Genomic DNA, 13,226 nt, shown 5'->3' on the forward strand with positions numbered 1-13,226 from the left:
TCTGACCTCGGAGGTCAGGGCCACATTGCATACATTTTTACGCATTCCAGCTAGTGCAGGAACAAATATTTACGCGTTGCACCACTAACGCGTAAAAATGTATGCGTTAATGTTCCTGCACTAGCGGGAATGTGTAAAAATGTACGCAATTCGGCCCTGACCTCCGAGGTCAGAAAGCTCCCAGCGGGGGACTGGAGCAGCAGTGAGTGACTACGAGGGCACAGGATGGCTGCATGGGGCTGGTAGAAGCCCCAGGTAAGTGAAACTCATTTTTTTTTTTTGCTTGGACCTTCCCTTTAAGTCATTATTCTGTACCATCGCTGAACAAACTTAAAAATGCAGCAGCATACGCCGGCGAGAAAGTTTAATGTTCAAGCTAAAGCTTTTAACTCTTAGAATTAAAATAAGTATATGGGACTCCAAAAAGGTCCTATTTTAGTATTAGTTCCACAGACACAATAAAATCTCATCCGTTTATTTTCACTTCAGGGTCACTAACTACGCAGAGAAAAGTACAGTCAAGTCTCAATCTTAGATTGTAAGCCTATTTGGCAGGGCCCTCCTCCCAGTGCGCTCTTCTCCACCACTATATTGACTCAGTGACTTGTATGCTATACTTATCCCTACATGCTTACAGCACTATTTTGTGTACCATTGTTGAACATTATAATGTATTGTACAACACTGCGTAATATATATTTATAATTTATAAACAGAGTTTAATAATTATCCCTCAAAGACGCTGTTGCCTTGACAAACAAATAGCACCATTCACATATGATACAAACTGTATAGTAGCTCTTATTGCCGACTTGTTTGTAAAGGTGCACATACCAGGGCTCTTTAATGTTTTTCTTGGAATCTGGAACAAGTATGCAGACAGAGAAATGTAGAGCTAATAAGCATGTTCTGATCTAGGTCACTGGTTCACAGTTAGGAATTAGGCTTAGAGTCTTAACTTTACATGCTTAAAATAAGTCAGCAATTGAATATTACCACAGGGCTAAAAATCATACGAATAGCAAAGTTTAAAAAAAGCTAAAAAACAACAATCTAATGCATAGGGCAGAAAAAAAAGGTATATGTGATCATTTTTGTCAGGACTCCTACTATTATAAATTACCGTTATATCAGAAAGCACCAATATTATGCAAACGGGTATTAAAAAAATACATAAAAACCTACCATCTAGGTTTAATGACAGAAAAAATATGAAGACAAATTGAGGCACTGTATGATATTGAAAAAGAATCACAATCAGAATAGACTAAATGAATTGGATTGGGCACAATTTTATATATTCAGCATATAACATTGCTGAGAGATTTATTGAAAAGCAGAAATTATGGTGAAAATCCGGCATATCTCACTCATAACTAATATTTTGCAGATTTCTGCTTAATATACCTATTTATTAAAAATAGCACATACAGGGGATAATCAAACAAAAAAAAAAAAAGTGTAAAATTTGGTAAACTTTAGTTACTGTTTGGCAACACAACCCCTCTAGGTACATTTTTTTCTTCATTTCTTCACTAGCAACATCTCTGGGCATGTAGTTACAACAAGCAAACAACATATGGGCGTTGGTGCTGAGAGAAACATGCTTAATCAAATAAAAGGGTGAAGAAAAAAAAAAAAAAGCTTTCCATTCACAGCAGGTCAGTACATTACCTTTTTATTTTTGCCAAAGGGAGTAAGAGTGAAGAGAGACATCAGAAGGAAAGAAAGCAGCCCTCTAGCAAATAGTTTTACAAAGAATTAGTAAAGGCAAAGCCTGACAAGTTCTGCTTCAAGCTGCCTATCAGACAGATGTCAGGCCAGCCAAAAGCTTCAGGCTAAACGATCCTTCACTGAGCAAAGAGCGGCTTGTGAGCCTGCATTGCAGCTTCAGCAATTACCTCTCTCCTGTACCCTTCTCTACGTCCCCCTTTGCAAAATATAAAACAGTAGGAAAAAAAAGGCTTCAATGTTTTCCGAGACATAATGGTTAAAAACTGGTCAGGATAGCCCTAATGCCTAGAAACCATGCCCACTCCAGCACTTCACATGCCTTTCTGGTAAATTACAATAATCTGTGAAATTGCGGTATATTTAATAAAGGTGGCTTGCAAGTTAAAGCACATTATGCCCACCTGGGCCTGCAAACGTGGGCTCGGATAATTACCAAGCACACGGCGCAAAAGAAAAAAGCAGAAAATGAACATAATCACTTCCAAATGCAGAAAGACAATAAAGCGCCTCATTTAAATATAGAAGCACAGGTTAGAATGCTAAATGTACTTACCAGGTCTCAGAAACAATATCCTCTTTTGCAAAGTCAGTCACATTTTAACCCTCTGTTAAGTAAACATGTGTCAGCAATTCTCCCAGTAAAATGGCAGCAAAGTGCAAGCAAAGGAACACTTGAGAAATTCTCTTGCAGAGTAAAGCTGACAGGTATGCAGTAAAATGTGAGGGAAAAATAATGTTGATTTAGGAAGAAACTTTAAAAATTCATGCTGGCATCTTGAAGCATGGAGCAGTTTCTGCAGATGTCTCTTCCAGCAGACACAGCTGAAATAAAAATCCTGCCACATTCTTGCCTTCTGTAAAGGTTTTCTGCTAAAATAGCACAGAAGACACTGGCAAAGTTCTCCTTCCTAAGTGTGAGCTGCAATGTCTGCTTGAGCAAAGCACAGAACCAAGCTCCTAGGTTGCTAAATGAGTGACAACACTGCCAGCCAATCAGCAAAGGTTTTTCAGGAAATCACCCCTTAATTTATTCAAAATTAGGTCAGATGACACTAACTGCTATTGGCTTAGGAAGAATGGAAAGTGTTAGCTTACTCAAGAAAAGGCCACCCATCTATGCCTCCTTAAGGTTGTAGACACCTCTTGCCTATAAGCATAAAAGGAATATTAAAAAAAAAAAAGTACTGTACACTGAAAACTCACCAGAGAATCCCAAGAATGGAAGGGCCGTAGCTCAGAGATCTTCTGAGCTTTCTTTAGAGAGCACTGAGGGATCAGAGAAAGCTCATCCAGGGAAGCTTCTTGAAGGAAGCTAACTATTTTGTCTTTGTATTCCTCCTCCATTATCTCATCTCCACTACTGTAGTCTTCATCCAGAACACTGCCTGTATCCGAATGTGACTCGTCACTTTCTGAGTCCCTTTTAAAGCTGCTAACATTTTTTTTGCTTTTTGATTTTTTCTTTACACCATTCTGCATCGGAACATCATTCTTGTCGTGTTTCGATTTGGTGAGGTTTTTAGAATTTTTTTTGTCGCTTTCGGATGCTCCTTTGCCGTTATACGCAGCACTTTTGGAGGTACTCTGCAAATCATCTGTTTAGGCAACAAACATATTAAAGTTTTAATATAAATTCTGTGTACAGGCTTTGATTGCTAAGAAAATAATAAACTGCTTCATGCATTTTATCGTTTTAATTTAAAATGTAAAACTAATTCAGCTTTCAGATATAAAACCAATTTAAAAAAAAGGAGGCATATGTTGAAGCAGAAATATATACATGTATACAACATAACAGATGAACGGCACACATTTTAATACAGCTGGAAAAAGCTAAAATTAAAAACTGCAAATTAGATCAAGCATGGCCAAAGTGTAAAGAACATCACACGTTAATGTCCCAAAAAAGCACAAGCATGGTAAAGCACAATTCCCTCTCTTTCTCTGACACCTGGGCGGGACTAGACAAGGTATTTAAACCTTTGCCCAATCAGAACACAAGAATCCTTATATCCTATATCCCATCCACAACATTCTCCAGAAAGATGGTTGTCAACGCTCTTAGAGCACATGATGAAATGCTTCCTTCAATAGTAAATGTCTGAGGTGTATGAAGTAAATACCACTTTGTACAGTTACACTTGTGCTGAAGGGGTTAAAAGTACACAGGCAAAACTACAAGTCTCAAAACTGCAGCCACCAAACAAACATAAGTTTACAACTGTTAAACAATAACTGGATGCATTCATAGTTCAAGCATATGTAAATATCCAGAGCATCGGTTATGGTTTAAAAGAAAAAGGAATGTTAAAAGTTAGTGAGGCAGCTCCCAGGATACAAAGATACAATCTAGTAACATATTTCCATGTTACAGCATTAAACTGAACAAAGAAAAAAAAACTGAAAAGAATACATATTGTGTGTCACTACTGACTCCCTTTTTTGGAAAGGTCACCTACTTCGCTGTTGTGCTGATCCAACCGCTTCAAAAGCAGAATGTGCACTATTAGAATCAAATCAATCAAGCAATCAAAATCTTCCTTATCTCAATCATTCGCCTGGATTCGGCTATGCACCACTTAAGCCCTAGCTGCACGATACGATTCTTTATGCGATTCCATATCAAATCAAATTAAATCAAATCCAGATCATACATGTCGGATTTAATTGGATCGTAAATAGAAGCGTAATCGAATCGCACAAAGAATCGTATCGTGTAGATTGGGCTTTAGTAATCCTCAAAAGTCAGAGGAAATCTGATTGACCATCGATTGGAACAATGCACTGTCAGCTTTGTAGTGCTTGATGAAGTACAAAAACTTTCCCCACAGTTGATCGTGCACCACTCTCCCTTTAATAATCCCTCTCACTCAGCTGAGAGAAAAGCTCATATTCCTGATTAACATTCAATAGGACTGCTGGCATTTTTGAAAGGTTTTTGTTTAATTTGATGCTTTTAACAAATCAAACCTCTAACTGACTAGCTCTATTTGGAATCAGTTAAACCTTGCAAACAGTTTGCATGAGAAGCCCATCTCTAAGGGCCCTTTTCCACTAGCAGTCGCTAGCGTTCGCGCTGAACGCTAGCGATTGCTGAATCGCAATTCCGCCGTTTTCCCGACGTTTGCGGCCGCGATTTTGCTATGCTATGCACTGCATAGCAAAATCGCGGCAAAAGTCGCTCCGCGGTGCGATCGCGATCAAGTAAAAAACGAATCGCGGTAGTGGAAATGACCTACCGCGATTCCTATGTTAAAAAGCAAACCGTAGCGATTGTAAAATCGCTAGCGGTTTGCGGTTTTGCGATTCAGCTAGCGCAAACGCGCTAGTGGAAAAGGGCCCTAAATAAGATGGCAGTGGATGCCTACCATAACACATTCAGAATTGCTGGCCCACAAGTGCCTCAGTCAGGTGCTGTTTATAGGTATGACGCGAATAAGGACCATTCACATCATCAAAGGCAGATGGGCGTGTGTTTGGAACGCAACACGTACGAATGGAAAGTGAATGGGTCAGGGCGCGTTTTGTTAAAAAATGCGTGCAGCATGCGTTCCCGGACCACACTGGTCCGGAACGCATGCAGTGTGAACATCAGACAGTGCAGTTTATGCACTGGCTGATGTTGTACGTATTTGCCTCCTGCACGCACTGCCGAAATCTGGACAGCAACGCATGCAATGTGAACATCAGGCAGTGCAGTCTATGCACTGTCTGATGTTCTACGTGTCTGCCTCCTGCACGCATTGCCGAAATCTGGACGGCAACGCATGCAATGTGAACAGGGCCTCAGGCCCCTTTTACACTTAATCAGTTGCTCTCAGTTATAACTGAAAGAAAACTGATTTTCAAAGTAATGCCCATGTTTTCCTATGGCACAGTTCCCATTATACGCATTTTAACTGAAATGTTTTTCACAATGCACTGCTATGGAAAAACGTGTACCAACGCATACTAATAATGCACACTAACACATACCAATGCATTAAGTGTAAAAGGGCCCTAAAGCTAAAAAAATAAGCATGACAGGAAACTGGCAATAAAATAAACACACATGACAGCCCTTCACAATTATATCGGTTAAGATAGACTGTATATACTCGAGTGTAAGCCGACCCCCAACTTTAACATTAAAAAGCACTGGAATGATTGACTCGCATATAGGCTGAGGGTAGACAATGCAGCAGGGACCCGATAGACTGCAGGGGTCTGGAAGAAGCCTCAGGGAAGTAAATGCCACATTTGGGTGCACGCAAAATGTAGCAGTGATGGCTATGTGCCCTTCTAGTGGCAGCACATCCAGGCATCACTTTCAACTTCTATCCCTAGACTCAGCATGTTTGAAACAAACATGTCTGTACTCCAATCTTGCTAATCTCTGCTTTATAAATAAGGCAATCAAGGATTTTGAGTGGTTTCTGCTGAAACTGGCGATCAAAAATATACCAACTAGTCTGCCTGAAAGCAGCCATTGCTTAAGCCGATTGCCATTTTTTTATTAATCCTGTAATCAATCCATTAGTTCTGCACCTAAACTGGCGATCAGTCTTTTTACATAGGCCCCTTAGATTCACAACATAATTATTCTCATAATTAAAAATAATATTCTATTTAGGGCATATATAAAGCTGCCATGTACAGAGCAAGTGACTCCCGGCATAAGCAGAGTGGGTTGAGTGGAATGTAGTTTCATGTGTGTCATCATCCCCCAACACATGCAGGTATGTGGAGATGATGGCTCATTACATATGTTGACCAGTGTAGGAAATGGCCCGCTGCGCATGACTCCACTTATGCTGGGGCCACTTGGCCACAACCATCTTCTCCACATACCTGCATGTAGCAGGGGCTGACACATGAAACTACACTCCACCCAACCCATTCTGCTTAGGCCAGGGGCCACTTGCACTGTACATGTCGGCAAGGCAGTAAGGAGGAAAGTCGTCTCCGCTCTTCTTATTGTGGGGCTGATAAGGAGTGGTGACTCAAGTATAAGCCTCTACCCCCATATTTGGGCCACTTTTTTGAGCCCAAAAAAGCAGCTTGTATTTGAGTAGATCTGGTCCTGCAACCAAGTTGCACTGAAACCCCTTACCTCTCCAAGATACATGATGTCAGACTTTATTTAGACACTAGACACCAGAGCACCATACCATATGTACCATATAACAGCAATGCGGAATTGAAAAGTCGTGAATTGAAGCCATTTTCCACATGCAAATTCAGATGAGGAATCTCAGCCTATCAAAATCAATAGGCTGCATCTGACTCGCACGCGGGCAAAAGAAAATTATGCATGCTTCAGTTTTCCACAGCACACATCCGAATCCCCATAGCAGTACAAGGCACAGCAAAGGGACACAAATACGAATTCACATTAGCACAGGTGCCACGTCAATTTTGGAAACAGACATAGCAGCCCAATGGAAATGTACCCTATTACAAATGACCATATGTGAAATGCCTTACTTCACCCTTTTGGCTTTCTGATAGTCAGCAAAGGAGAACAGAGGACTGTGCAATTACTCATACAAGTGTCATAATTATTGCAGCCATTCCAGAGAAATTACCTTTGAAAAGTCAGTCATGTGAACCAGGATTTGCTCACAAAAGCTTTCAACTGCAATAAAAGTAGTAGGTGTGCCCTAACTAGTGAACAGCTCTCACTACTACGCACAAATCACCCACCCCCACTCCTAAGCTGCTTAGACATTCACTATTTGTGGACAGCAGTGGAGCCATTGCAAATTTTTATCATCATAAAACTCTGCTGTAGCTGCAGGGCTGGTCACAAAGAAATCTCTGGTCAGCAAAGGGAGGTGTCAATACATGCTGACAGAGAAAGAGTATCTTGTCCCTCCTATTCGACTACCTTACCCAGACTATGATAGGATAAGAAAGGTGTGGACAACTTTCTGTTCAGTAAAAATACTCTAGGGAACTACAGGTGCCAGACAGCCCATTACAACATTTTACTTGAAAAAAGAACGGATATAGAAACCCAATTATTAATAATGCAATTTTACTATTATACATACAGTATAATCTTATTATACTAAACGCTGATATAGTAAAGATTCCGGGTATAGTAAACTAAGTGTCCAGGTACCAGCCAAGCCCCATTTGAAGTATATGGGAGTAACACCTGGTATAGTAAACACAAATATAGTAAAACTTCTGTTATAGTAAACCTGTATTCTGGATCCGGCTATAGTAGAAAGTGAGCATGCGCATTAGTCATATGTCAGTCAGGGACCCATAAGCCGTGGTTGGTGGGCGGGCTGCAGCCACTTGTAGCCTGCTCACTCTCTGCACACTACTCTGGATCTGCAAGGATTACCTCAAAAGCAATAGCCCGTAAAGCCTATACTTTCCGTGTAAGCTGTTGCGCGATTACTGAGGGAATTACCGGTCATCTGTGATTTGCTTGTGCATGGCTGCAATGCTACAGTATCATCCAGGCTGCTTTATTTTCTGGTTCAACTCAATGGACGTATGTCTTTTTTAAACCCAAATAGCTATGTAACTATGTACATAAATGTGGATAGAGGAGCACACTAGCAATACTGTACCTGCATGTACTAGTGAGACCAATGCTTCCTGTGCTATATCTAAAGGTGCTAAGATTAGTGTTAATCCCAGAGAATAACACTGTCAGTGCAGAGTTTATTAGGTAATAACTGTCCAACATGTGGGGCAGGTGAGGAGGAAATTAACATTACAAATAAGGCGCTCCGGAATATAAGAGGCACCTAAGTTTAAAGAGCAAAAACCAATATATACTAAACCTTGTGTGTCCATGGTCCAAGATAGTCTTATGGAGCTTTTCCCCCAATTAAAGTGTCCTCGTGTCCCCCTTCTGTTCCCACGTTTGTCTTCCGCTCTCCCCCATATATAATAATCAGAATTGTCAGCTTGGCTCAAATAATCCATGGCTCCAGTGGTGATCATACGTAGACCTCTCCTCCTCTTCACTGTGCCTCTAGTGCAGGCTTCTACTAACCACGTCATCAGCAGAAGCTAGCACTAGAAGCACAGTGAAGGAGAGGAGAGATCTCCGCGAGAGCCTTAGATTAGGTGAGTCAAGCTGCTGATTCTGATAAACACTGGGTCAGAGGAGAATGTGGGGAGCAGGAGACACACAGGACAATGCCCGGAATCCCAAACATCACGGTCAGTAATCGGTTCGTATCGGGGGCTCCCTGTATTTGGCATATAAGATGCAGCGACTTTATCTCTCAATTTTTTGGGGAAAAAAGGTGTGTATGCCTTATATGCCTAAAAATAAAGTAAATGATATATATCCTCCCAGTGATGCTTAGCCTAGGCACTTAAGCTATGTGGAATTCTCCTCCAGAGCTGCACCTGACAGGAATAAAGATGTCGCCACTTGTAATACAATTCAGGGTAAATCAGGGTGAGGAAATATTTTACACTGGGAAAACCACTGATTACACTTATATTAAATTAGTTCCTACTACAGTTCCTCTTTAAGAGATTAAAGTGCTGAGACAATTCACATGACAGGGCAGATCATCTGGTTTAAAAAAGCACCTCCACTCAACACAAGACTCACTAATAAATAAGTACAGGAGATGCAGATGCCAACCTTCCGACTCCTTTTACACTTACTGCATCGCCATTCCCCAAGTGCCACATCCCGTCGCAGATGTGTCCTGATGTGGTGGATTTCTGCACGGTAACTCACTGCATGCAGTGTGTTACCAGCCAACGTCCGCGTCTATCCCGGATGTGAGGCATAATTTTAATAGAAAGTATGCCTCATTGTTTTTTATTTCCATTACACCAAAGCTATAACGCATGGTGTAACTTTTCAGATCACATCCACACTGATCAACACTGCAGAACAGAGAAGGAATGAGAAGACAGCACACCACAGGCTTCCCCCAACCATATGCATTTAAGACCTTGATTTGTTTGGTAAACAGTATTACTATTTCTCTCTCCATTTTATCAACTTCAAGACATCTGCATGGCACAAGTTATTTTAAGCAACGTAAAAAGACATTTTTGATAACATTTAATTACAACGTGCTATGTATAGCACTGATCGGTTTTTATAATTTTTTTGTTTAACTTCTCTTTAAGAGCACTAATAACCTCTAGACCAGAGTTCCCCAACCCTGTCCTCAAGGCCCACCAACAGTACATGTTTTGCAGAAAACCACTAACATTCACAGGTGAGGTAATTAGTGTCTCAGCAGAGCTGATTAACTACCTCTGTGGTACATGCACTGTTGGTGGGCCTTAAGGACAGGGGGACAGGGTTGGGGAACACTGCGAGTCTAGACCATTTGCTTAAAGATCAACTCCACTTTAGTACAAAATGTAGATAACCTATGTCACAAGTAAATAAGTCAGTTTGTAACTAAATTCTAATAAATACTATCTCACATTTGGTAGAAACCATGTGGCTTGGCATAAAAGATACCCAGAGTTCTTGTCTGTCTGCATCACTGTAAAGGTGGCCACTAACAGTCCAATTTCTAGCAAAAAATCATTCGAGCGATCAGAAATTCTGATCGGAAGAAAAATAGTTCACCACACCATTAACAAGCCGCCAATCTTTGCTTCCTATCTATCACAACCAACAAGAAAATCCAAATTTTGGTTTGACCAAAATCCAATCGGACGGCTATTTTTTATAATCCTTCATAATCGATTGTGCCCATCAATGGAGATTATTTACAACCAATCAGATCAGAATTTCTGATCGCTCTAATGATTTTTCGCTAGAAATTGGACTGTTAGTGGCCACCTTAAGTCTGCAAAAGGCAGTAAATAAAAATATCTTGATCCCTTCATATCCTTTTAATGCAATGACACATTCATTCCACAACAAGAGGAGGAAATCAGTCAGAGCCCGGTGCAGCTGAGGAGGCATAGCACAACAGAATGAGTAATGACTAGCATCTCAGCAACAGTTGAGAGCACAACCTAGGTGTATACAGACGCTGCCTCTAAGGACCGTCTCAGTCGAGAATCGTGTGTACAGGAGCTACTTCACCAACACCCCTGAAGATCTGGCATCCCGGATCTCTAGCAGCTTCCGACCAACCCTAGAGCGCATTGTTTTCCTCCTCACCTCGCCTGCTGGAAGTTGGTCGATTGCATGCTCTCCCCCATCTCCACACCACAGCAACAGAATGATACCTTCTCATTGTATGGGACTCGATCCATAAGATGACAGCTTGGGGAGGAGTGCTGTACAGACATGTTGCTAGCCTATAGGTTAGTGACATTGCTGTTTCTGGGGGGGGGGGGGGGGGGGGGGGGGGTTTCAGGACAACATGAGAAAGTTGCTTCCAGTGAGAAGGAGAACAATGCACTCTGGGGTTGATGTGGCATGCTGTATATGTAGGGGACATACGAGGGCTTCTATAATCAAACTGTCATCAAGTCTTGCTTGAAATACTACACAGCCACTGCCGCTAAGTGTCATCTAGCGTGTAGTACTTTGCTTAAAGCAATACTAACGCACAAACTTATGAGATACTGAATTGTCTGTGTAGTACAGCAAAGAAGAAGAAGAAAAAAAAAAAAAGTCTCATATTGATTTTCAGTACAGAAAGAATTAAAGAGACACTGAAGCGAAAACAAAATTATGATATTATGATTTGTATGTGTAGTACAGCTAAGAAATAAAACATTAAGATCAGATACATCACTCTAATTGTTTCCAGTACAGGAAGAGTTAAGAAACTCCAGTTGTTATCTCTATACAAAAAAGCCATTCATCTCTACGACTTTCAAAGTCGTGGAGAGGGCTGTTTTCTGACTTTTATTATCTCAACTGTTCCTTAACTATTTACTTTTTCTTTGCCAGAGGAGAGGTCATTAGTTCACAGACTGCTCTGAAAGAATCATTTTGAATGCTGAGTGTTGTGTAATCTGCACATATTATAGAAGATGCAATGTTAGAAAAAACACTATATACCTGAAAATAAAAATATGAGAATATTTTCTTTGCTGCATATCTTCTAGTAATTATTCATAGTACACAACCAATTCATTATAGCATTTTTTTTTTTTCGCTTCAGTGTCTCTTTAAGAAACTTCAGTTATCTATTGCAAAGAGCTTCTTTGAACTCTCGTGTCTAGCGGTCTCCCACTCCATTTCACACAGTGTTATGCTTAGAGGTCCCGCCTCCCCCATACAGCATACCTGATGTCTAGAGGTCCCTCCTACACACACACAGCGTTACCTGGCGACTGCTGATGCACCCTCCTCTCTCCCATAGAGTGTTACCTGGTGGTTTAGTGGCTGACCTCCCTAACTTCATCCCCTATTTGTAGAGTAATGGCAGTGAAGGGTGTGGAAGAGCTTTTCTGGGGTTGGCTATAGTGCACAAGGACTCTGTGTTCTTTGTGCTGTGAGGTAAAAGCCCATTTTGTAATGCAGTCTAAGTCAGGAGTTAGTAGAGATATCTGCTGTGGAAGGTCTTAAGGTGATCATAAATCAGTAGACTTGGCGGCCGACAGACCATCCAATTCGAACTGACTTATCTCACAACACAGAGAGGAGAGAAATTAGCTGAACAGAGAAAGATGTCACTTTCCTCTTTTTGATGCCAGGATCTGTAAAGGTGGAAAGGTGGACACTAATGGTTCAATTTCTAGTGAAATTTCTAGTGAAATTTCTAGAAATTCTGATTGGATTGGTTGTAAATAATCTCTGTTGATGTGCACAATCAATTACGAGTGATTAGAAAAACAGTTGCCTGATGGGATTTTCATTGAACCAAAATTTGGATTTTCTTGTTGGTTGTGATAGATAGGAAGCAAAGATTGGTTCGTTGATGGTGTTGTGAGAATTTCTGATCACTCGAACGATTTTTTGCTAGAAATTGGATCGTTAGTGGCCATCTTTAGTGTGCTATAAATTATCCTATCCAGCTGACTATTGTAAACAGAAACACTGCCTAATATGTGTTGCTGTTAATATTAGAAACATGCTACTAGGGTTATCACAGTAGCCTAAATTCTGCTGCAGTGCCCCTTAAAGAGAACCCGAGGTGGGGATCGTACAAAGAAATCTATACACAGAGGCTGGGTCTGGCTATAGTGCCCAGCCTCTGTTGCTAGTTGAATCCCCCTGAAGTGCCCCCTGCGCTCCGCTCTTCCCCATAAATTACGGCCGCGCTGTTTAGCTTACTAATGTTACTCACGCCGCTCCCCCCGCCTCCTGCAGAGCGCCGGTCCCCGCCCGCGTCCCTTCCCTCCAATCAGCGGCGAGGGAAGGGACGTGGGCGGGGACCGGTGCTCTGCAGGAGGTGTGGGAGCGCCGTGAGTGACACTAGTGAGGTAAATACAGCCCGCTGCGACACACTGCGTGTCGCCAGCGCGGCTGTAATTTATGGGGGAGAGCGGAGCGCAGGGGGGACTTAGCGGGGATTCACCTAGCAACAGAGGCTGGGCACTATAGCCAGACCCAGCCTCTGTGTATAGATTTCTTTGTACGATCCCCACCTCGG

General features: G+C 41.5%; 1 protein-coding gene across 1 annotated transcript in view; it reads right to left on the reverse strand.

Annotated features, from left to right (window-relative positions):
- SMARCAD1 (SWI/SNF-related, matrix-associated actin-dependent regulator of chromatin, subfamily a, containing DEAD/H box 1) overlaps window positions 1-13,226 on the reverse strand; it is a 168,856-nt gene that overhangs the window by 69,558 nt on the left and 86,072 nt on the right. Inside the window, exon 9 of the mRNA XM_068232555.1 lies at window positions 2,938-3,329. Within this exon, the coding sequence (XP_068088656.1) occupies window positions 2,938-3,329 (392 nt within the window). The remainder of the gene's footprint in view (window positions 1-2,937; window positions 3,330-13,226) is intronic.

This window comes from Hyperolius riggenbachi, chromosome 1 (assembly GCF_040937935.1).
Source record: "Hyperolius riggenbachi isolate aHypRig1 chromosome 1, aHypRig1.pri, whole genome shotgun sequence".
Taxonomy (NCBI): Eukaryota; Metazoa; Chordata; class Amphibia; order Anura; family Hyperoliidae; genus Hyperolius; species Hyperolius riggenbachi.